Source organism: Haemorhous mexicanus, chromosome 19, assembly GCF_027477595.1.
Source record: "Haemorhous mexicanus isolate bHaeMex1 chromosome 19, bHaeMex1.pri, whole genome shotgun sequence".
NCBI lineage: Eukaryota > Metazoa > Chordata > Aves > Passeriformes > Fringillidae > Haemorhous > Haemorhous mexicanus.
In genome coordinates, this window is record NC_082359.1 from 8,588,512 (window position 1) to 8,612,983 (window position 24,472).

General features: G+C 45.2%; 2 protein-coding genes and 1 non-coding gene across 25 annotated transcripts in view; all 3 read right to left on the reverse strand.

Annotated features, from left to right (window-relative positions):
- Positions 1–13,256, reverse strand: part of EP400 (E1A binding protein p400) — a 57,159-nt gene extending 43,903 nt beyond the window's left edge. For 12 of the 23 annotated variants that reach the window (XM_059863694.1, XM_059863696.1, XM_059863695.1 and 9 more), the window contains exons 1-8: positions 13,139–13,256; positions 12,096–12,312; positions 10,660–10,712; positions 10,173–10,336; positions 7,749–7,887; positions 6,288–6,467; positions 5,709–5,820; positions 554–1,906 (exon numbers count right to left, since the gene is read on the reverse strand). In XM_059863694.1, the coding sequence (XP_059719677.1) occupies positions 554–1,876 (1,323 nt within the window). In that variant the 5' untranslated portion in view covers positions 1,877–1,906; positions 5,709–5,820; positions 6,288–6,467; ... (3 more) ...; positions 12,096–12,312; positions 13,139–13,256. Of the gene's footprint in view, positions 1–553; positions 1,907–3,811; positions 3,936–5,708; positions 5,821–6,287; positions 6,468–7,478; positions 7,653–7,748; positions 9,723–10,172; positions 10,477–10,659; positions 10,713–12,095; positions 12,313–13,138 lie in introns of those variants that run through there. The other 11 variants (XM_059863699.1, XM_059863681.1, XM_059863697.1 and 8 more) reach the window with 9 other exon arrangements.
- LOC132336468 (small nucleolar RNA SNORA49) lies at positions 6,963–7,101 on the reverse strand. Its single transcript, XR_009488869.1, has one exon. It is a non-coding gene; the product is annotated as a small nucleolar RNA SNORA49 (small nucleolar RNA).
- Positions 13,257–14,401: 1,145 nt separating the features above from the next.
- Positions 14,402–21,199, reverse strand: PUS1 (pseudouridine synthase 1). Its single transcript, XM_059863259.1, is given in 7 exon segments — positions 14,402–16,225; positions 18,352–19,049; positions 19,293–19,395; positions 19,653–19,790; positions 20,613–20,837; positions 21,093–21,131; positions 21,134–21,199. Coding segments are annotated over 7 exon segments (1,305 nt in total). The 5' UTR covers positions 21,185–21,199; the 3' UTR covers positions 14,402–16,174.
- Between the last annotated feature and the right edge of the window lie 3,273 nt (positions 21,200–24,472).

Below are 24,472 nucleotides of genomic sequence, written 5' to 3' on the forward strand. Positions count from 1 at the left end.
TAAACAGCAGCTCACACGGAGCTCCAGGGCACCCTGAATAATGTAATACATGACTGAGGACCCTTACACATTCTCCTTCACTAACTGGATTAATTCACATTTTTTGTTGGCTGCAGCAACATTGAACTTCAATAACATCTATGATAGAACTCACGTGAGTCAGGTTAACCTCTTGTAATGCTTTTGCTCAATCTTTTTCGGTTTGTCCAAGTTTAGTTGAGTGAAATTCAAACTACAATTCCTGGTCATAACCATTCTGAGAGCTTGAAACCATTTCCACACTTCTACCATCTTTTTTTGTGTGCAGCTAGCACAGTTAAAACTCCCTCTCTATGCTTTTATTTTCAATCCAAAAATCTAAGAGCACACTCAAACCAACCCATCGAATCACACTACCCAGCAGAACTGCATTCTTTCAGACCAACTATTTTATGAAAAACTGCCACACTTCACCAAGCAAAAATGATTTTTCATGTCCTGTCCCATTCTTTGATACTTCACAATCCCAGTGTAACAACTTCATATATGATTTTATTCCAACAAAGTTTCTTACCTCATCATTGATGACCTCAGATTGTTCTTCCTCTTCTTCCTCCTCCAGATCCAAGTCATTTTGCCTCAGGTATGCTTGTAGAGGAACACAATGTTTCTTCTTAAAAGCTAAAAAGTCCATCATATTCCCTTGAAGATGTTGCAGGAAAAACAGTTCAATCAAACATTCCTTAAAAGTTTCCTTAAGAATTTCCATCTGCTTGTGGTGATGATCCAAACATAGTTTTCTCATTTGAGCAGTTTCTTGATTGGCAGGAGGAATCTCCTCCAACTTTTTGGGCTGTTTTTTCACTGCTGTGTTGGCTGTAGGAGTGAGAGGAAGACTCGACAGCCCCTGTGGCACAGTGGCCCGTGAAGGACTTGTGGGAGGAGGAGGTGATGTCATTCCAAACGCGCTCGGTCCTCCAACTCCTGCTATCAATCCACCAGAAGTCCTGTCAAATCCAATGGGTCTACTCAGCTGCTGCCCTTGAAGCACCTGCTGCTGCTGTTGCATGAGCTGCCCCTGGATAATATTGCTGATTTGGGGTGGCAAGCTGGTCGTTGTGATGTGGCCCGGGCTAGTCAAAGATTGCATATTTGCCCCGCTGGCCACGGGGCTCTGAGGGCCAAGGTGGTGGATGGTGCCCCCAGACTGCGAGTGAGGCTGCGAGAGCCGGCGCTCCCTCACGGTGGCGGGCGGCCCGGACGACGGGAGCTGCACTTGTGCAGCAGCTCCTTGAGCAATCTGTGCGATCCCAGGTCCTTCTTGGTACACGAAGTGCCCGCCGTTGGAAGGACTCAGGCTGATCTGTCTCACGAGCACGCTGGCATCCACAAACCCTCTGGTGGGGCTCTGGCTGCACATGCCCAGGCCAGGCCCGGGAGTGCCCGCCCGCACGTTGGGCAGCGCCTGCACCGGCACCGGGTTGGGCTGGGTGGGGCTCTGGGACTGCACCTGCTGGGGCAGCGGAGAGGTGACCTGGATGTACGAGGGGGATCCATGCTCAAAGCGCCTCTGCTGGGGGCTGAACTGAAAGCTCGGGGACGTCGGGTTCGGCAGAGGCAGCGGGGTGAGCGTGATCTGCTGGTTGCCCGAGGCCACCGGGCCCACGTTCTGCAGGGTGATGTTCACGTTCTGCCCAGCCACAGGGCTCCGGCTCATGATGAACTGCTGGATCTGGTAACTGGGCGACTGCGGCGCCGAGGGGCTCGCGGAAGGCGCGAAGGAGGCTGCGGGGGACTGGGGTAAATTGGCCTGTTGTTCTTCTCCCTCACTGCCCGTGAAGGACCTGGATCTCTGCAGCTGGCGCTGGGCATTCTGAGGACCATTGCCATGGTGCATTCTCGCTGATCTAAGGTTTTACAGTATAGTCTAAAGAAATACACAAAAACAGACATTCAGGGAATTTAAAAACTCTTCTGCAACTGAAACTATTTAGCTACAACTAGAAGGATTACCTTACAGTAAGAACTCTGTTATCCTGGTTTTGCAGTTACTTAAAATGTTTCAAATGATCCAAAACCCTCAGCACAAGCAAATCTTACTTAAATCCCTCATAAATTTCTCTAGCTAATACTGCTATTGAATAGTCTTACAAATGTTGTGTTCCCCTTAGCTAGGCAGAACGACTTCAAATAATAAAAAAAAAAGAACGAACAGGACTTTTTCTCTTGCTGTGGAACTTTAAGAAACTATGGTCTCCAGCATCAAAGGCATCGACTCTTTTTTTCGTGTTCATTATTACAAATGTTTCAGTGCTTTTAACTCTTAATGCAAAGTTATTGTAATTGCTAAAACATATAGTCCATTGTTTTAACAGCAACTAAAATAAGAAAATGGACAGACTATTCAACTTTATTGTTCTAGCTACTGAAGGCCAAGTAATCTAAATGTATGTAAAACTACTGTACTCGATCCTTAACTTTGCCTTCTCCTTCCTTCAGAACACAAAAAGAGATGAAAATTAACCAAATCTGCATTTCATTTCAAATGCTGTTTATTGGGTCAAGCTACCCAGAAATCCCAAAACGTTCTGGTTTTGTATTTCAGCTATGCACAAACAAAAATTCCAATGACATGCACTGACAGGTAGATTCAGGGCTGGGAGTCACACAGAAAAAGCATCAAGAGAAAATGAAACCTGATGGGGTTTTTTTCCTTTCAAAATCTCTCCCCTCTTTTAAAAGCAACACTTTCACTTTCAGCATTTCAGGCCAAACACACACAAACATGCTGCTACTACTTTGTGCTCCTAACGCCAAGTTGGTCGCAGGCGGCAACAAGCAGTAGCACCCCGGCACGGCAGCACTGCTGGGAAGCGGCGGGATGCAGCGGGCGCTGCCGGCTCTCCCGCTCCTCCGCTCCCCAGGCAGGGAGCACATCACAGCCCGCCGCTCCCCTGTCCTGCGCTGTCTGCAGCCATCAGCCCAAGCCCTGGGGATGGAGATTCCCTTCCTTGCCCCGGGAAAGGGGCGGCTGTCCGGGAAGGTGGAGCAAAGCAGCGCTGTCACACACGTGCCAGCAGCGACAGGGGGCCGAGAGCCCGGGACCTCCCGTGCCGGGGGTACCGCGGAGCGCAGCCGGCACAGCGGCTCCTCCGCCGGGTTCCGCTTCTCCCGCACCCGGCTCATCCCGCCGGGTCTCGACTGTCCCGCGCCGGGGCTCACCCGGCGGGTCTCGGCCGTCCCGCGCCGGGGCTCACCCGGCGGGTCTCGGCTCTCCCACTCTTCGGAGCTCAAACCTGAGAGAGCGAGCTCCGTAGAGCGGGAAGGGGAAAAAACTGCACTCCTTACAGGCCTCTTTTCCAAAAGATTTAACAATAGTGCAGTTCTTCGACGTAGTGTGGTTATTTCACAGCGCCCATACCAAACAATTAAGATTCAAAAGATACCACCAGTAACAAGGTCTTATTATTTTAATTATCCGCACCTCACTAACACTTATGGCCCCAGTGAAAACACTTAATTAATTACAGGCCGATAAGGGAGGTCCCGAAGCAGGGATCGCCTTTTGTGTGCGAGGGGCGCGGCGGGGCCGCCCGGCCGGGGGCGAAGCCCGGCCCCGCCGCCGCCGCTCCGCGGGGACTCCCCTCGCCCGGGGCTCCCCCCGCCGGGGCCGCGCTTCCCCGGCCCGGCCCGGCCCGGCCCGGCCCGCGTCCCCCGCCCCGCGTGGGGCGGGCCCGTCCCTCCGCGGCCGCCCCCGGTGCGGCGGCGGGGCTGCCGGGGGCCGTTCGGGGCGCGCAGCTGGGCCCGGGCGGGCCCCGCGGGCCGCACTTACCGCGGGCGCCGCGGGTTCCATTCGCTGCGGGCAGGAAGCGCGGGCGGGGGCGCCGCTACCAGCGCCGGCAGGAGACAAACCGCGTCCCGCCGCGCCTGCGCCGGCACCCGCGGGCCGCGCCGCGCCTGCGCCACCGCCGCGCCTGCGCGCTCCGCGGAGGAGGCCCGCGGTTCCTGTCGCGATAGGAACGGGCTCGGCGACAGCACAGAAAAATGATATTTATTGTAGCAGAGGCAGGGCGGGGGAATCACCGAGCAAAGGGCAGTTTCTGTCCGCTCACGGAGCGGGGCTGTCACTACTCTTCAATACACGGTGTGAAAAGCCACACGTGCAGCTGGTGGGGCTTGACTCCCCAGGGCAGGAGAGACTTGGGAGCGCCTGGAGCGGGGCCAGCCGGGGAACAACGGTGATGGAGGGGTTGGAGCATCTCCGACGGCTGAGAGGGGACCCCATCCCCGTCTGTCAGGGTCGGAGCACGGCCGACTCTGCTCGGTGGTGCCAGGTTACAGGACAAGAGACAACGGGCACCCACTGATGCTCAGGAGAGTCCACCCGGACATGAGGAATGACTTCTGGTACATCAGATGGAGCCGCACTTAAAACTTTTCTTTACATCAGCACGAGCACAGATTTGATTCTTGGACACTTTACCTTAAGGCTAAAGATCATCACAGAGCCTTTGACAAGAAAAAGGTCCCCGTGAAATACATTCGTGCTTAAGAGAAAACAAATTCACCAATCAGACCACTACTGATTTACTGTTAAATGTGAGAAAAATATTGACAGTAAACTTAAAGAAATCTGTTTGAGGAACTTCTTTTTCTAGTAGTCATTGTCATCAACTCAAAGTGATTTATACAGATTTGAATACACTCAGAATTCTGGTGGTTTGTACAGGCTTGTCTAACACAAAGAGGATGACCACCTACATTCTGGAATAAATGCAGAGTGAAGGCTTAGGTACAGAAAATATGTAATCAAAAGTGCCCTGTCTCAAAATTCATAGTTACCCATAGTCTTGACTGAAGACAATTCATATCCAACTGCTTAAAATAAACAGCTCCCCTCCCTTATTTTTAACATACTGGTAATGCAAAATGACACATCCAAGGTCATATTGTCATAACATTGGGGAAATTCATATTTCTAAGTGTATGGAAATGTAATAAATATAACCTATATTAGTCATACTGTTAGGAGAAAGTATTTACTAACATTTGTTTGTATACCAAGCTATTCAAAATTCTAAAATCTAGTTATGTTTTCACTTAGTAAACACTCTTGTAGTACTCTAACAGCAATGAGGAATTAAAAAGGGGGAAAAAACCAACAATAAAGACCCCAAAAGCCCCCAGGTCCTCACAATGTAAAGCAAGTTTCAATTTAAACTCTCCTTCCCCTCTGGACCTGTAATGGTTTTTATGTAACAATTATGGCATTGCTTTGGACAGTGATAAACATTGTTACAAGAGTTAACCACCTCACTGATAGGATCCAAGACCTTTAAGAAAAAACGCAAAAATTTTTAGTCATCCTAAAATCAAGTTTAGAAAAGTCAGATTACAGATGTATTTGACACATTTTGCTGCAGATGTTGCTTTTGATTGATTAAAACAATGTTAATAAAAGGGTAACATTATAATTGGAACATGCAGATCTTTATTACAATTTATCAATATCATCAATATTTATTTCATATTGTTACCTTCTGATTTTCTATATGAGCTGACAGTTCAGGATTTCTACTCAATTTAACTGTGAACACACATCACAGGTTCCCAAACAAGCCTAGAAATAAATAAACCACTACCTTTTCAAAATTCTGTCTCAGATCTAGTAAAACACTTATTTTTTATGTATCATCAAATAACTGCTCACATTCTTAATGTTACAGTACCTGGGATAAAAAGTCTGTTGAACAATCCCCTCCCTGAGCAGCCAGCTCTTGAATCATATGTGTAATACTCCTTTCCAACAGCGTCTCTTCAGCAGAATTACCACTTACAAGCCTGTAAAACAAAGAAACCCACTACATTCCTTGTGCTCTCAGCACATCCTTCCAAGGCAAGAAACAGTCACTTGAGAGAAGCTTTCAAATACATCTTAGACCTACACACACAGCATCTCATCACTGGATCTGAAACTCAATGATAATCAAGAATGACATTTTTTGTTTATCAAGGGCTGAAAACACCCACCCATTTGCTTTGGCTGTCCCAACACAGAAGTCCAGATGGTTTGATAGATGGAAGTGGGAGGGAAAGACAGGAACAGAAGCAGCAGTGTGGGAAGGACACAATTTTCATTTTCCCCCTAGTTTGAAGGGAAGGAGTATAATAAAATCTTTGAAGGCTTCTTCAAAGACCAAGTTACTTAAACTACAAGAGTGACCTCAAACAAAAATCCTAGTTTCTCCCCAAATCATCTTCCCTCTACTTTTGATTTTAAAACACTGATTTCTTAGCATGAAATTCACCTGTGTGTGTGGGTATCTCTGCCTCTTGCACTTTTGTCACACCATCCCATCTTTGTGTCCATCAGTGTCATAGAAGACAACAGGAATCACATCTGTGTGACTGACACCTGTGGAGGGAGTGTGAGAAGACAGGATAGCACAGAAGGATCACTTGTCTTGGTTGAAGCTTTTTGTGAATTCCTAAAATGGGGAAATAAGCAACTTAATTACAAATTGACATTAATATAGGATAAATCTCTAAATGAAGTTTTTTTAACAGAATGAGAAGATTGGAAAAATTGCTTTCTTATTAGTTCCCCAACCTACACTAAGTGTGCAAACATTTCAAGTTATCTGACTGCCCACATTACAGATCTACACAGTTCATAATTAATCTGTCTACCATTAATGCTATTAATTTATGGTGCAGTCAGCCATATAAAATCTAAAGATCTATTACAAGTAATCACATTATGTCCTATGACTGAGCACTGTCCTATGACACCTGACTGAGTTGTTATTCCTGCACATGCTCCATCATTTTTCTTGTCTATTGACTAAATCAAATCCCTTCTTTTGTGCTGCCTTGTGTTGCTTTAAGGCAAAGTACTCTTTTATGTTTTATACTGCATCTAACAGAAAGCATAATGATGCAATTTGGAATTAAAAAATAAGAAAAAACTTCAATATATTGTTAATGTTTGCTCAAATTGTAGGCCCCAGAGGATACAGAGAATCTTACTGGGGAGGGAAAGGAGCACACTTTCAATTTATCCTCAGGCAATGCCAGGGCACTCCACGAAAAATAAAAGCCCCTGGAGTAAGGCTGAGGAACTGCCAACATAAAAACACCAACTACACTTAAAGTACTAATGATGTAAATAGCTACAGATAATGAAAGCAAAAGCAAATTAATCAAATGGCTATTGTGAAAAAAACCATCTGCATTTGAAGCACAAATTGCTCATAAACATAGGATAAGTAGTGGCATACTTCCTTGGGAACACCCTAGATGCCTCATCAAATAGTAATATGACTGACATATTTCATATATAATTACATATTTGAGCTACAGCTACATACATAATTTGCTTCAATAAGTAAGGAAATTATGTAAATGAATCTTGCAAATGTCTTAGACTTCCCTTTAGCATTTTTCCCTCCCACCATGAGCATCAACTCACTGTGAGCTTGAGGAAGAGATCCTCTTACCAGACAATGCCAGCTGTGAGCACCACTCTCACTACCTCTCACTCACATGGGGAAATGGAAATTCAGGAAAAGCTCCAGGATGTTGAGCATTGCAATCATCTGTGTCAAAATCAGCACCTGCTGTCCCTTCTGCTTTCAGCTGCCAAAGCAGGGCAGCCAGAGCTCCCAGCTTGCCTGGTTATGAATGAGAACCTGAGGGTTCTGCAGGTGACACTCACAATTAGAGACAGCCCCTGCACACAGGTGTGACCAGTGGGGGGTGTTCAATACCTGAATCAGGCTGCACCATCTCTGTTCCTCGAGCCTGAACTGCAGGGGTTTCATTCCATGGGTCCATGTGTAAGAAGGATTTACTCCATACAAACATGGAGGAGCAATAGCTACAGCTGGGCTGGGAACACACAGATCTCTATAAAACAAATCAAAACTTTATTATACTAATTTTTAACTGCTTGGGCTATTAACTACTCCAAACCAGTAATATTTGCAAAGAAGCACAAAACACCTGGCTAAAGGTAATAGAAGGTAAAGCAGGACATGTAGCTTTAAGCTGACATCAAGTAAGTGAAAAAAAAACTGAAGAGGAAATTACCACTATCCATAAAGTTACCAAGAGAAGCTCACTAAAACTCCTACTTCTTTCTTTTTTTTTTTTTTTTTGGTCATCATTAACACAACAAATACAAGATATGTCAAAATAAAGTAGAATTGTTATATAACTAATAACAGTTGCCATGGAACTATTGAGAGTTTCAGATCCTAGAATGATCCAAAATTATACATCTGAGATGCAAATAGGTTCAGCATAGAGGAATGCAGCCTGCAAAAAGGATAAAACAAGGCAGCCTATTTAACATTTTACAGTTATTCACATAAATACCCTGTTCTGGAGGGTAGCACACACCCACCAAATCTGTGCAAAGATTGCTCATGGACTTGCCTCAATTACCTGGCAATAATAATAATAGTAATAATAATAATCCTTCAGGGCAATCTGCTGCTGTTTCAGTGTCAGAATGAGTTCCTGCAATGGATCCTTAGAGCCTCTGAAGTGCTGGAGTATGGAAGGCATTTGGCAAAGCCAACCCAGCATCACTTGTTAATCCTGGCAGAACAATGCTGAGAAATTTTTCTTTCACTGATCCAAGGGCAAGTTTCTAACATGGCTCTGCCATACAGGGGGGTTCTGGAACAATGACACTCATTCCAGAAGTATATTTTGTCCAGGTGTTCCTTCAGTTGTCTCTTTCTTCTGGAATATTGAATTCAAAATTCTTCTCCGAATCTATTATGATCAGATAAAGCTTATGCAAAAAACAAACTTGAAAATAAGGATAATTTAGCAATTATGGGATAATCTCAAATAAGGATAATTTAACAATAATGCAAGAGTTCTACGAATGGAGAAGAGAGCAGGAGAAAAGCTGACACTTGTGATACAAGGATAAATGTTAGCTTTGGTATTGCAATGAAAAATAAATCTGCTTTTCTAGTTTATGCCTACTGGCAAAAATATTATTTTTAGTCAGTAATCTGAGCTGAAAGAGGTACCCAGCTGAAGAGCATATGGCAGGAGGGATTCTGCTTCTCTCAACACACAGAAGAAAATAACTATACTGTAAAATTCAAGTACACCAAATGCTCTGATGCTCCAGTCCTCTCTGAAGGATTACAGGAAGGGGCATGATAGAACTCCCATATCCCTTAGTCATCTTTGGAGTCTGGAAACAGCAAGAGAACTCCCCAAAAGATGCTAATTAGTGTCAAACTTCTTAATGGAGAAAAGCTTTAACTATGGGTATGGTTTCAAAAACACTGCAGCTGTAAGAGCTGATTTCACAATAACTGTTTTGTGTATGCCATTTCCAGGAAACCAAAGATGTCTAAACAGAAAAAGAATGAATTCTTCTTCTGTTTTACATATATACTTCAGCTGTCACTTCCAAATCCTACATTTCATTAACTGCCAATGCTCTCTTCTGGCAGTACAGCCTAAGAACACGAGGGGCATCCTCCTTGTCACCTGTCACAGCCACATGTCACACAAGCTGACTTGGGCTTCACTGACCATACTCTCCTCATATCAGGCTAATTTATTGTAAGATTTAACTCTGCATTGCTCTACAGCAGAATTACATTTGCTCCAAGAATCAAAACTGAACCCTCCTAACTTCTCTTCTGAGGAAAGACTCAGGAGCAAAACTCAAATAAACTCGAAATTTAACTGAGCAATTTTCTCTCTCTCTGTCCCTCCCTTTCCCTCTCCCCCCCCACCCTGACCCTCCCAAAAAAAAAAAATCTTTAAGTGTTTTGCAAGTACATCTGAAAGTTAACTAGAAGGAGAAGATTTATTCTGCTTAGGAAACTCTACTCCAGAAGTAATTTTCAGTGTTTGATCAAAACCACAAATGACTTCAACTCTTGAGTGTGGCCAGAAAGATCAAAACTGAGCTTTCATAAATGAAAAGAACTATTAAGCAGTAAGAAGCACTCTGCTTTCCCTCAGAAGACTGAGGGAGAAGACTTTAAAGGCATAAAGTCTTTAGCAGTGATCAGTTTGGAAACAAAAGATAGAAAAATAAACAAATAATTCTGAATGAACCCTCTCAGTCCTCACAAATATTACTCTTTTTCACCTGTTACTTTTTAAAAAATAGCAATAAAAAATAAATCAATCATTTGAACACTGCATACCTGTTTGGTTGGAGCTTCAATGGCTCAAGTCTGGGTGATGAAGGGGAGCAGGAGATCTCCTCAATAAGCTTTCCAGTTACCTTCAGTTTTGGCAGCACTTGTCCTTCATAGCAAGTGATTTGGTTTTCCATCCCAATCACATCAAATAGAGACCAGTCTGTGTGCTTAAGTAATAGTAAAAGGAAAAAAAACCACATAGAAATATTTTACTACTATTCAGCTGCAGTTAAAAAAAAATAATAGTAATAGTAGCACAGTATCTGAGAATGATGAAAAAGCTCCCAGCTGATGGCAGAATTAAAGTGGAACTGGAAGAGCCACGTGTCATGTGACACTGCAGAGAGCAGCTGCTGTTACTTTAAAAGGTTCCAAGAACCCACAGCATGGAAATAGAGCATTGTGCTCATGTTACCAGGAGTCACAAACAGGGCAGCACCCTCAAATGACACACTCTGCAGTGAATTCAATGATTGTTGAAAAAATTTACCTTTGTAGAACTGGCATTCCAGACCCATCTATTCCCACCTTGACACATTAACCCTAAAATAAAACCATAAAATTATTTTAAGATTTTACCCAATTCTATCTAAAAAGCATATTTCTAAAGAAAGAAAATAATTACAACCCCTTTAGGAGTACTGTTTAAAGTTTACAAACAGTGGAGAGGCAACCCCAAACTCCCAGATCCTCAGTGATCACATCCTAACCATGTAAATGCTGCCTATTCTTTTCTGGATTAATATCAAATTCACATTTCTCTCTTGGCAGTTATCATCCTTCATCTTCTTTCTTGAAAAAAATCTGTTGCCATCCACTGCATTTCTTCCAAAAGATAAATCATGGTGTGATTTGTGCTGTGGGGCCTCATGGAGTTTGGGCAGAAGTTTTAGTGACCATAAACCTTCTTTCCCCACTGCTGCTGTTTGCTGCAGAATTCCATTTTCCTTCGAGTAAACATAATTAAACTTATGTTTCCTACTGCACAACACAAAACCAAGACAACCACTGTGAAAAATGTTAAAATGCTACCTGGATAATCAATTATTTAGTCCTTGGAAACATTCCATGGTGTCTGAAGTTGCACTTTATTAAAAGATAATGAATAATGGATTTTTTGAAGCTTTTTGTAAAGTTTCTGAAGGACTTTGTGAGGCAGAAGTTATATCAGAAATCAGCAGAGAATCTCAGGATGCAGAGCTACTCAGTCTTGAGAACTTTTGGTTTTCCTTTTAAAATAGAGTACCCCTAGATCTCATCAGAAGTTCTGGCTGATTCAGTGAGAAATTTCACAGAATTTAAATACTCTGCCAGATGGCAGATGGACAAAATTCCCTAAAAAGTCCATATGAAAACACATTTAGTTTCTGGCATTTTTACTAACACATGTAAGCATCCTGCAACTGCTGGCAAGTCAGCACAAGCAGCACAAATTTTCATTGTCATCCCCCCTCCCCCCTTATTTTAAAATGGTGCATAAAAATTTAAAATAATGGATTCTGTTTAATTAAATCTCTTTCTAGGGCTTCATTCCAGGAACAAATGCTACTTCCCTAGAGAACATGTCTGATTCCTTCTCACCCCTTTCCTTTCTTCAAGAAAAATCATGTATATCTGCAGCACTAATTAAAACCAAATGAGAGGCACAGGTATCCACAGAGCATTCTAAATTTAAATGAATACAAACTCTTTTTGTAAAGATTGATACCCAGCTGAGCTATACCACAGCTGTCTGAAGAAAATTATCAGGATTGGCGAAGTTATCTGCAAAAAATACTGGAATTATTTGCTCCTTTCTCCCCAGACTGGAGTGATAAATTCTGCCATCCACAAAGTCTCCACACCAAACACCAAGGTCAACACTCCCCATACAAGACAATATACAAATGTTGTACGTTATAAATGTTGTATAATACACAAATATACCTGTTGTTGTGAGGGAACTGGAGCTGGGACCACGAGCACATGGTTCTTATCCCATCCTGCTGGTTGTACCTGCTGGGGCAGAGCTGGGTTCCTGCTGTGTGCAGCAGGGAAGGAATTAAGCAGATTTGACAAATTTGGTCCATTTTGCTGTTGGTTTTCCTCCTGCCTGATCCGCTGAGCCACTTGAGGGACAGGAGGCATTCCACCTGCAGAGAGACTTTTAAAAACTTCAATTTCAGTAAAGAACATAGTGAAATGACAAAGAGAACCAAAGAAAGTGGCAAGACAGTCTGTTACAAAGCTGGTGAAATCAGCTTCCACCACACCCCAACAGACCTGCCCGCCTGGAAGCTCTGAGGTGTGACTCAACCAGCAAGTCAGTCTAGGATGCACTTAGCCACCCTTGAAGCTGACAGGATCTTTGCTAACAACACCCTGCAGAGAGCTGACAACGACACAACCAATCTCTATCAAGATATCAAATGACCAAAAGGGAAAAATTTCATGCAACAACATTAATTAAGGAAAGCAACAAATTGGGCTCAGAGGGTACAAATTTAAACCCAATGTATGGAAAATGAGATGTGCAGCACTTACTAGGATCTCTTAGATTTTCTCCAGAGGGTTTTTAAAATGTGTAACAATTGGTATTGGATATAATGTTACAATTACAGAAAATCTCATTAAAGCAGTTTCTTTAATTACGAAGCTTAAAACTTACACTTAATCTTCAATCATTAATATAAGTACTAGATGTAACAGCATTATTTTAAAGTTCATTACTTTTTTTTTTTTAATTGCTGTCAGAACTAATCACGAGCCTCTCTGTGAAGTACTATTTTGGAACTGAAATAAAGATAGCTTAATAAAGTATCTCATTATCAATAAAACGGTGCATTGGACTACCACTTCCAAAGCTTTACTCACTTCTACATCTTGATTTAAATTTTACATTCACTTTATTTTGCTACAAAATGGGGCTTATGGTTGCAGAATTGCTTCCTGCACAACTATAAAGGGAGTTGATCTCAGTGGTCACTGACCTTTTACTCAAATTAACCACTTGAATTCTTTATGGTCCCAGTAGATTCATGCAGTTGCTGCAGCTCATTCTGAGTCTGGACTGGGTATGTTTGTACTTCGAAGAAGATGCAGGATGGCTTTACTCACTTCTACATCTTGATTTAAATTTTACATTCACTTTATTTTGCTACAAAATGGGGCTTATGGTTGCAGAATTGCTTCCTGCACAACTATAAAGGGAGTTGATCTCAGTGGTCACTGACCTTTTACTCAAATTAACCACTTGAATTCTTTATGGTCCCAGTAGATTCATGCAGTTGCTGCAGCTCATTCTGAGTCTGGACTGGGTATGTTTGTACTTCGAAGAAGATGCAGGATGGCCAAGCTTTCGGCTTTCTTCAGCCCAGGGACTCACGGGCTGCAGTCAGGGGGAGAGGCCGGTGCTGTCACACGCACGGGAGGTGACAGCAGCTGTGACAGGAGGGAGCTGCCAGGTGTCACCCCTGCCAGTTCCAGACTAGCGGGGCAGGATGGTCCGTGATCTGAAGGCCATTCCAGCCCGGTACGCGGGGTATCGGCGCTGCCCCGGAACAGAGCAGGGCTCAGCAGTGCCCTGGCCCCTCACAGCACTGCGTGCCATATTCCCTCGCACCAGCACCAACCTCCCGTCAGCGACGAGTGTCCCCTGTCCCTGCACTGCCCGGCGCCACCCCCGCACAGCCCGAGCCGCTCCGCACGCCATGTACTACCCCGTACACCCTGTGACATCCCGCACACCCCAAGCTGCCTCGCACGCCATGGACTACCCCCATATACCCCTGTGACATCCTGCACGCCCTGCACCGGCCCCGCACAGCCTGAGCCGCTCCGCACGTCATGTACTACCCCCGTACACCTCCGCACGGCCTGACCCGCTCCGCACGCCACGTACTATCCCCGTACACCCCTGCGACATCCCGCAGACCCTGCAGAGCTCCCGGACCGCCTGAGCCGCCCGCACCCCCCGAGCCAGCCCCGCGCTCCCCTCACGCCCCGGGCCCGCCGCACTCTCCCGCAGCGCCCCCTCACGGCCGCTCCGGGCCCCGCCCCCAGGCGGCCCCGCCCCGCCCCTCACGGCGATACCATCCGCCTCCCAGCATGGGGGGATCCAGGCGCTCCCACCCGCACAGAGGGGGAGCCGCGACCCTTAAGTATTTTTTATTATTATTGTTATTCACGGCTTTTTCTCTCTCCAAATCTCTTTGATTTCAACTGTGGTACACATCACAGGTTTGGGGCCTGTATTATAAGTAGATAAAGGTAATTTTTTTTCAGATTGAAAGGTATGGAGAAATGGAGATTTGGATGGAAGATTATGCACAGTAGGTCAATAGTGTGGATCAGCAAGGGATGTAAATGAAAATCCAGGCAAAAACTCTCTCCAGAGCACTTCTACACACTTGCTTTCATAAAATCGACCAAGGCCTTCATGATAAAATAAAAAGCTTTTAAAGCTTTTGTAAAGAAAACACAGACAAAATGAACATAGGAAACCTTCTTCAAAGGACAGCTGTGCCCCAAAAAAATCCCCCCAAGTTCCCATCAACCCAAAAAAACCCCTGCAAAACCAAATAATAATTCCAGAAAGAACCATAAAATTAAAGGCTTTGCCAAAACACCACTAAAGTGGGAACAAAGAGTTAACTCCTCATTTTCACAAAGTCCCATAATAAACAGCAAGTCTCCACAGAGACTCAGCAAGAGAAATGCACTTGTACCAATATCCAAGTTCCTGGAGTCTTGTTCCAACCCTTCAGTAGTGTTCTGCAGTTAGTAAGGCAGGAGGGTGTCATTTCTTCTGCCACCTCCACAGAGTTGGAAACAAGAATCAGATGTTAAACCACTGATGGGAAAAAGGAGCATGAACTCCAGAGTAGGCAATTTCTGAAAAGACAGAAAATTGAAATTGATTCCCAGAGGATGGCAATGCTCAGACATCTGCCTCCCATATCACTGCAGACATTCCCTGTTCTGAGGAGCTTGATGGGATTGAAGAGTTCACAAACCCAGGCCTGATTAAAGCCCAGGGAATTCAGCACCATTTCTTTCCCAAATGCCAAGTCAATTTAACTCTGTATCCTGCAGATGGCTCAAGAGGATTTTAGGGTTACACCTCAGCCAGCAAAGGCCCAACTACATCTGGATTTATACCCTTTAACCTGCCCAAGCACCAGGGCAATGGTGGGAGGATGGCATTCCCACAGAAAAGGTCTCATCTTGGAATATATGGCTCAGTTCACATCCCAAACTGGAGCCCTCTCACTGAAAAAGGAATGATTTCTTTTAGACCTGCAAAGCTCTAGAAAACACAGAAATTTGTTTCAAAACCAAAAGAGTTCACAGCAGTCAGCATGATAATGAGTTCCTAATCCATAGTTTCTAAATCACAGAATATTCTGAGTTGGAAGGATCATCAAGTCCAACTCTTGAGTGAATGGCCCATAAAGGGATTGAATCCACAACCCTGGCATTTTTAGCACCACACTGTAACTGAGTTAATCTCAGGGTCATGCATGTTATTCCATAGGAAAACTATGGATGACATGAGAAATAAAAGCTTAGAGATTCAGTTTAAGTAAAGGTAAACTATTTTTTAAAAAAATCAAAAGCTCATGAAGTCGTAACTTCATAGTAAAAAAGAGTATATTAAAATGATTTGCCCCATCTTTACGTAGAGATTATACATATTTAAAATACTATTTTCCAGGTAAACATAATAAAAAACATTATTCAAATAGCAATTAAGATATCCTGCATTTCAAGATTATTTTTAGAAAGCTGCTTTCCCACTACACTGTTTTCAAGTATATCAGTCAGGTGAATCAGTCAGTGGTATAAAAAGCTTCTGGTTTTTCTGCTGCACTGTCTTCCCCACCCAGGTTCTCCTGGGCATCCAGTTCTCATTCTGCAAGCACACCAACTCCTGTTTCAGTGGATTCTTGGATTTGGAAAGGCCACTTTTTTGTAGACAAAGGGAACTGCAAGCAGCAAGGGTCCCACGTGCACCGGCTGCTGGCTCAGTCAGAATCATCACCACAACCATCGCTGCCTTCGGGATCGCTGCTCTTCTGCAAAGCAAAACACAAAATGCTCTGTCAGTGCTGCATTCACACCCACACACTGACCTGAGCCACAGACACTGACTTCAAACTTCTCCACAAGTGTAAGAAAATAGTCCTGGGCCTCAACTCCATGGGTTAGACCCATCTACTGTAATAAACACCTCTGGTGCTAAAGATGCTTGTTGGAACAAAAAGCATACTTGGGATTACAACTATCAGAGAGGAAATGTCTTCTTTTTACAACATTTACAACTCCTTAGTTACAACCTGCAGTATGTGGGAAACTTAAAAGTGGGGTAGTAACATGAAATGGTGATATTTAAAATAAATGCAGATGAGACAAATTGAGTGCTTTTTTTTGCAAGTCCCTCAAAAGCTAAGCTTGTTACATTGTCTAAAGCCAGATTTGAGAATTTTGTCTGCTGCAGAGAATTTATGTCCAACCTGTATTGCAGATAAGCCAGGGCTCACTAATGCTTGTTTAAAAATGAAGTCAGTTCAGTTACACAAAGTAGTACTAAGGAAAAACTACAAATGTTAGAAACTTAAAAGGAGACTGAAGTCAGAGTTCTCTGGGAGCCACTCCTTCAGGAGTAAGGCAATACTGTGCAGGACTCTCCAGTTAATTTGGGGGGTTTATGTATTTTTTTGAAGCAAGTACTTTAGCTGATATGACTGATATCAAAGTATTTTTATAAAGAGAAGCTAACATACTATATATCTATAGTTCTATATACCTATAGTATATATCTGTCTGTGGTTACCCTTTTTTGCACCTCACCACCACCTGTTGAAAACACCAAATCCCACAAATTTAACACTGGCCATTTAATATCCTACTACAAAACAAATTCCAAGTCACTCACACAGCTGACTTCATACCAGCAAGCACAGCTCACTGAAGTGCAAACAGCCTGCAAAATCTCAGCAGAGTCTGTCATATCATGCCTTATTTATCCTTCCCAGACAGCTTGTGCTAACTGTGATGCCAAACCCAAACTTGGTTGGGTCTATCTGCAGGGAGCAGAGCCTGTCTCCTTCCAGGAATATGTCAGGGATTGGGAACCTGGCAGCACCAGGTACTGCCAACACCACCAGGAAAAGGACTCTGAGCCACATGGTCTCTTTGGGTCCCATTTAAACAAACCAAAGTGGCTTGTCCTGTGACAAACACCCCTCTCACATATCCAGAATTCAGAAAAAAATTACCACAAGTACAAAAATAACCCTGAGAAATTTATGGTGTCTTGCTTGTGCTATTCAACAAGGCTGTAAGTTTTATATCATGCATAAAATGGCAGAGACATAATTTTTCTCCATGTCTCCATCTCCAACATTCTCCATTTGCTACACAAAATAAAGCTAATTTTAAGGATTCTGTTAAATGAAAAAAGGCCATTATTTTCTTCTGAGTTGCACTACACAGAAGTTTTAGCCCTGCCCATCATTCATCCTTCAAGGACTTGCCAGCCTTTAACTGAAATTTCCTTTTTGGCAAAAATGTATTTCACAGCTCTCAGGAGTTCCTGTTGGCACAAAAGTCACAGCTCTCAGGAGTTCCTGTTGGCACAAATGTATTCTCAGCTCACAGGAGTTCCTGTTGGGACAAATACAATTCCATGATATCCCAGTTACTCAGAAGTTTTTCTGATGGCCTATGTTGAGCTCATGGCAGATTAATTTAAAAGAGCTGGTCCTAAATTTCCCTGATCCTGAACCTTATCTTGTAACAAAATGAGAATTAGCCCAAAATCAGAGAATTCAAAAAGGCAGCAGGTATTTAAAGCAAAATTGTCAGCCTGAAACCTAGACTCTCAAATACTTTCACAACAGCAAAGGCTGGCAATGTGTCCATAATTTCTGTTGCCAGTTTATGATTATTCAAACTGCTTGTGCTTAAAGCTTTCCTTCCTCCCTCCTCAACTACTCCCTGTAAAACCCTGCAAAAACAATGCTCTGTACAGTTCATTTCACTATCATCAAGTGCACAAAGACAGAAAAGATTACACACATTTCAAATTCCAGATGACTGTCATTTCCAGAGCATTTCATGGAAAACAAAAATGGTACAAAGGGAAGAGATGTTTCAACTTGACAGCTTCCATTTGTAAAATAATGGCTTCAGTCATTACCTTTGGATTTTTGTTGTTAGTTTGCACCTCAACAGCAGAGGAGTTGAAGTCATGAATGGGGAGGGTTTTTAGCCAGTTTGCCATGGATTTCTCCTCCCTTTCTGTGTTGATAATGGTAGGATAGATGTACTGCTCCTTGAAAACAGCAATCTTCTCCTCCTCCTCTGTCCACTCCAGTGGCTCATGCAGCCCATCATTCCCAAAACGCCTGTTGTATTTTTCAAAGTGTACTTTCTCCAAAACCAGCCCAAGTCCTGGGGCTTTGGGGACATCAACCTTCTCCTCTCCCCAGCTGCGCTCCATGATGGACTCAGCAGCATAACCTTTCACAATTGCTATCACCAGCCCAATCATCTTCCTGATCTGGTGCATCATGAAACTCTGACCCTTCACTTGGATCACAGCAAATTCCATGTTTTCCCTGACAAAGGGCTCTCCACAGTACATCTCCATGATGTACCTCTTGGCACTGGGGTCCCTGGGGCCCTTCTGTGATGTGAAGTTGTGGAAGTTGTGTGTCCCTTTGTAGCAGGCCAGCAGCTGATTGACCCTTTCAAGGGTGTCTCTGTCCAGCCTATAAAGCTCCTCCTGCACTTCATGGTCCTTATGGGCAAAGGCAAACGTGGGCAGCATGTAAGAGTAGGTTCTGGCATCACATTTGTTCTTGGAGTTGAATCCCCCAGTGACTCTCTTCAGGCCTGGATTTAAAAGTGACATTAGGTTTTTGAAACAGGAGGTTACAGACTGATTGTGATCTCACTCCTACCAACAAGAATATTTTTTAAGCAAAATACAAACAAAAAGTAGGTTTGTTCAAAAGAACCCCAACTTCAAGCTAATAGAAGCATGTTAAAACTAAACCCTTTACAAGTAAAATTATAGAGATCTTCTGCAGGAGAAAGCTTTTCTTGAATTTTTTCTGCCCATTTCAGTGTTCTTACCCAGAATTCTGATGTGAGAAGGAAGATGATTATTGATCTTTTCTAAGATGTCATCTATTAGCCTGACCTTCAGTGACACAATCTGTCCAGCTGCAGACACACCCTGTAAAAACCAAAAAACCACAAAACCTCACGTAACTATGTATTTTGGAAGCTCCAGGACAACACCTGCAGAATTGAAATAACTGAATAACAAGTTTATTTGCTTGTACTTTAATTTAACAGAGGACAAAAGGAGAAGTTTCAGGGAACATTCACTTGCTGCTGGATCTCCCTGTGGACAATGCTTGAGCAGTCCATCCCAGCAGCAGAGGTGTGTAAACCCCAGAGTTCAGGAGAGCACAGCCCTGCCCAACCCACCTTATCTGTTCGAGCACAGCGCTGGAAAGACATCTTCTTCATGTCCTCCCCGTGGTTCTCTGGGATGCATCCTGACTGAACAAGGGCACAGACTAGGTCATCTTCTATTGTCTTGAACTGTGAAGATCCCACGTTTCTCTAAGAGGCCATATGCAGTAAAAATAAGAAACAGAAGAATAACGGGATAAGTGAAGATGGAAATTCCGTTAATCAAACATTGTTGTGAAATTCTTTAAAAGTCTTCCCTTTGCAGCCTAGAGAGGCATTCTCTACCAAACCTAACTGTATTTTACCAGAGTGTTAATAAAATATCATTTTGATTTAGCTGTTACTGCTACAACAAATAAGGGCTCATTTCTAATTTCACTATGCAACACTTCTGGAAGTTCTTGGTGATTCCTTCAAATGCATGAAACAGCACCAATCCTGTCCCAGTGCCTGCAAGTCAACAGCTGCTGCTCCAAACCCAGCCTCTACAAATTTTTCTTCCAGAAATTAGACTGGGTTATTTTGCTCAGTTCACCTGATGTGCCTGTAAGCATGATGTTTACCGCTGGTGAAAAAACCTTCTTTGTTGTGTAAGCATGAAAGGCTCCCTTCCCTGTCTGTGTGCAAGATTGTCAGTTATCCCCTGGAGCCTCTGAAGTATTCTTCATGTGTATGGAGCTTGCAGTACGTGGAGAGGAGCAGCAGATGGAGCAGCCAGCTCTGTGCCTCAGACCACCCTGCACAGGCACATCTGGTGCTATGACAAAGCACTGTTCCTACAACCATCAGAGATGCAGCACAGACCTTTTAAAATTATTACCAAACCATTTGAAGCCATTCACACACTGTTCCTGCCATGGTTTTTCACACTGCAAATGCTCAAGTGTTTCCCTACTCAGGCACTCTAACTAAACCTAACAGACTCCCAAAACAAAAAACGACCTGGGGATGCTGCTTTGCCAAACCACATACTTGCATGCCATGGTAGCCTTTCCCTGAATATGCCATCAACAGCACAATCTTCCTTTTGGGTAACTTCTTGTTCTGATCCTCTGCATCTTCTTCATCTGCATCGCTCTTCAACTTTTTGTTCTGATGCCCGTTTTCTTCCAGCCTTTGAACCACCTCGCTGCTGCTGTTGAGTCTTTTTGTCTGGCTGGCAACCGCTGCTATCAAATCCTCAGCCATTGTAAGAACCTGCAGGGGAAACAACCGCAGATGGGACGAGCGTGAACGGCACGAAACTCGGGCAGAAAGCGACAGCACACGAACAAGTCTGAGGCAGGAAGGGCGAGCACCCCTGTTCCCCCCTAGGCCGTGCCACCATTCCCTGGAGGAGGCAGGCAGGGCCTGCGCTGCCCGGACACCCGGCGGGCCAGCTGGGAAGGCGACGGCCCCGCCCGCCCTGACCCGTCCCCAGAGCGAGTCAGGGCAGGGCCCGGCAGTACCCACGCTGCGCTGCCGCCGCCACGGCCCGGCGCACGCCGCGCTCTCGCCGGGACGGAGAAGCCGCAGCTCAAACCGCGGAGCGCCCACCGCAGCATGGCCCCCGGGGCCGCCGGGCGAGAGAGACCGCGCCCGCCGCCCTCAGCCCCGCGCCCGCCGCCGCCGCCACTTACGCGGGCGCTGCGCAGCGACAGCGCCGCGCGGGGCGTGCACGTGCGCGGTACGGCGGCCGGGCGGGGACACGGCGGGGAGGGCGGAGGCAGCGGGCGCCGTGAGGGCAGCGGGGCGGGCTGAGGGAGGAGCCGTCCGCACAGCGAACCGAGCCCTTCCAGGAGCTCCCTCTCAGTGGGAAAGGGAATGGCGTGTAAAGCCAGCTCGGCTCCGGGGGTCTCAGCCTGAGAGCCCGCCGTGCTGCAGTGTTGGCAGTGACCAGGGTCTGGGTATTGCCCTGCTCAGGCCCACCTCCCGCACACGGGTTCCAGCACAACCCAAAATTGTCATATTGTTAAGTGAACAAAAAGCAGGGGAAAAGGCAAACTGACATTCCGGCTGTACGTGGTGGCTGTGTAAGCACGGCAGCCCATTTTTCCTTATCCATGGGGAAACGGGCGCTGACAGCGCTGCAGTCCCGGCGAGGCGGGAACAAAGGCTCTCAAGGCACACAGGTCTGCAGTAACAGCTCTCGGTTCCCTTCCCAGAGCGATGTCACATCGATGCCCCTTTCCACACACCTTCTCTGGTGTCGGTGTCAAGCATGGGCACCTCTGGCTCCACTTCCCCTCAGGTTTTCCTCCAGGCAGCTCCCTCAAGCAATCCTTCTGCTCATGTTTTCTGCACCAAGATTTATCTGCACTTCGTGGGGAAGCTGAGCTCAACAGAAGCCCTTACCAGGCCACAGCATGTCCCTCCCAAAAAGCCAAATGCACCTGGAATAGCTTTTTGCTCCAGTGCTCTGTAGGATGGAGATACCTATGGGTTCCCTAGCACATTGTGAGATTATTGTATTTCCATTTATCCATTCAGACGGAGCATGGAAAGGTTGACACTTCCAAGCAGGCCAGATTATCACAGGCCTGTTATTTCAGCTAATAAGAGGAAGAAATGCAGTACGTCCTTTTCTGAACTGACACTTCTGAGTTATTTCAGGAGCGGGATGGAGCAAAGGGAAGATTTATCACAGGGTCCCAGCTGCACTTTGCTTAGAGAAGTGATAAAAGATGGCCTGTCACAGTGCAGTGCTGCTGCCAAGGGAAACAGGAATACAAATTTCTCTATCACTGCAATCAGGGTGTCTGAATCTCTTTTTGCCTCATTTCCTTAGGAAGTGGATCCTATGCAATTGTCTGTCCGCCACATCCCTTCCTCCTCTTTCCCCGCCCTGATTTCTGAGTTTGGCTCATTTCAGTAAATGTAAGAGGGGGAAGAAGGCACCAGTCAATTTGGAAAACAGTGATGGAATAGGAGAAAGACTTGCATGGATATCCCATGAGGAAAAAGCTTTGGTATCCCAGCTCCTTACCCCTTCTAAGAGCAGCCAAGAAGCTTCAAAACAGGCAGCACAAGCTGTGCTCTTAACCTCTCACAGCATGCACTACCTCTTCCTTTTTTAAACTTACCTATTTTATCTTGAAACACCCATGTATAATTTATCTATTTTATCTTGCTATAGGGGAAATCGAAGTGACTCGCCAGAGGTCGGAGCCTCAGGAGGTCCCGAGTTCGCTCAGCACTGAAATCAGCATCGTCAGAGCTCTCCAGGTGCCAACCCCCTGGGGTCTCGCAGACACCTGGCCTCTGTCGAGCAGGCAGGAGAATGGCTGCAGAACGGGCTCTCCATGCTGTTTGAGGCACTTCGTTTCATTCTCCCAGCTCCGTCAGCGCCGCTCCTGGCCCCACACTGCGCGGGGAGCCGCCTGCAGATGGGGCTCTGGCAACGCGCACCGCCACCTCCCCGTGTCCCGTGTCCTGGGGACAGCCACAGCCCTGGCCACACAGGGTCCCCTGCCAGGCAGGCACTTCTGCCACTCCTCCCAGCCCGGGGACACTGCGGGCTGTCCCCTCCGGCTGGCAGAGCAGAGCCCATGGCCCCACTGCAGCGGACTGTCCCCTCCCTGAGCAGCCTGTTCTGCTCTGCTGTGGCAATGTCACACAAGCAACTTTCTCATCTTCTTCCCCAATGCCTGCTTTGAAAATGGAGGTGTTTGTTTCAAGAGGATTTGCTTTCAATTCATAGAGAAATAAAATTTCTTTTAAATCAATAAAAAAGGCTCCAAGGAAACCTGGTGTTATGGAAGATGCTTCCTTCCCATTTTTTTCTGTTAAAGGGAAGGAAAAAACTGCTAAACTGATGTTGAGTTTAAGGGCTTTGCTGCACAGCACTAGAAGTTCAGGAGATACCAAATATTGTAGTCAAAAGCCATTTACATCCATGTTGGGAACTGGTGACATGCTGAACTCAAAGAGCACCTTATTCTGCTCCTCCCCAGCAGCTGTATAGTGGGCATTAGCTGGAAACATGAAGAAAAATTGTGCACATTTGGGAACTTGGTTACCCTCTGTCCATGGGCAGAGAAAACTTGTGTTTGACATATGCTTCACCCCCTTCTTAGAAATACACTATTTAACATGTTTTGTAAAAGCATTCAAATCCCTTGCCAGGTTTCATCTCCCAGGAGAGGGGGTGGTTCTGACTCTATTGTCCCTAAAAAGGCTGTTTTTAGAAAGAAATGTCCCAGGGAAGTTTACATCTCTGCACTACGTGCCGTTCCTCACCCAGGGAATGGCACCCATGCTTAGTGCTACATTTATGGAAATAAATCTAAATAAATCCAACTGCTAGCATTTCTCTGGAGAGCATGAGGTCCTGCCCTGCAGAGCTATGCCAAGGTATTGTCTGCGTGCACAGAACCCTTCCCCTCCTGGAGTGTGAGGTGACCAGGCACAGGGGGCCACTGAGAAGAAGCCAACATCAAGTTAAACACCAGAGAGCTCAAACATGCTGTGAAGGAGTTAACTCCTCATGAAATAAAGCTTTAAAAGAGCTGGAAGCGGAATAATTGATCTTTGTATGGCCTTGGTTCAACACCCACCCACCCGATTCTGCTTCCTTGATGTCACTGTCACCTCTGATCTTTCAGAGTTGAATGAGTGTGTTTTTGCTGACGTACTTACCAACAACTAAATATAAAATGTGGGAACAAAGCCAAATGCCCTGGAAGAATTGCTTGGGTTTGTGTTCTCCTAGAATCAACAGCAGCATGACGTCACAGTCAACATCCAGAAAGTTGTGCAATTTCCACTGGTGCTTTTGAACTGTCCAGGTCCCATGGTTCAGTGCTTTTAGAAGAGAGTGTATATTTCTGTTGTTGAAGTTTTCCCAGCTAGCA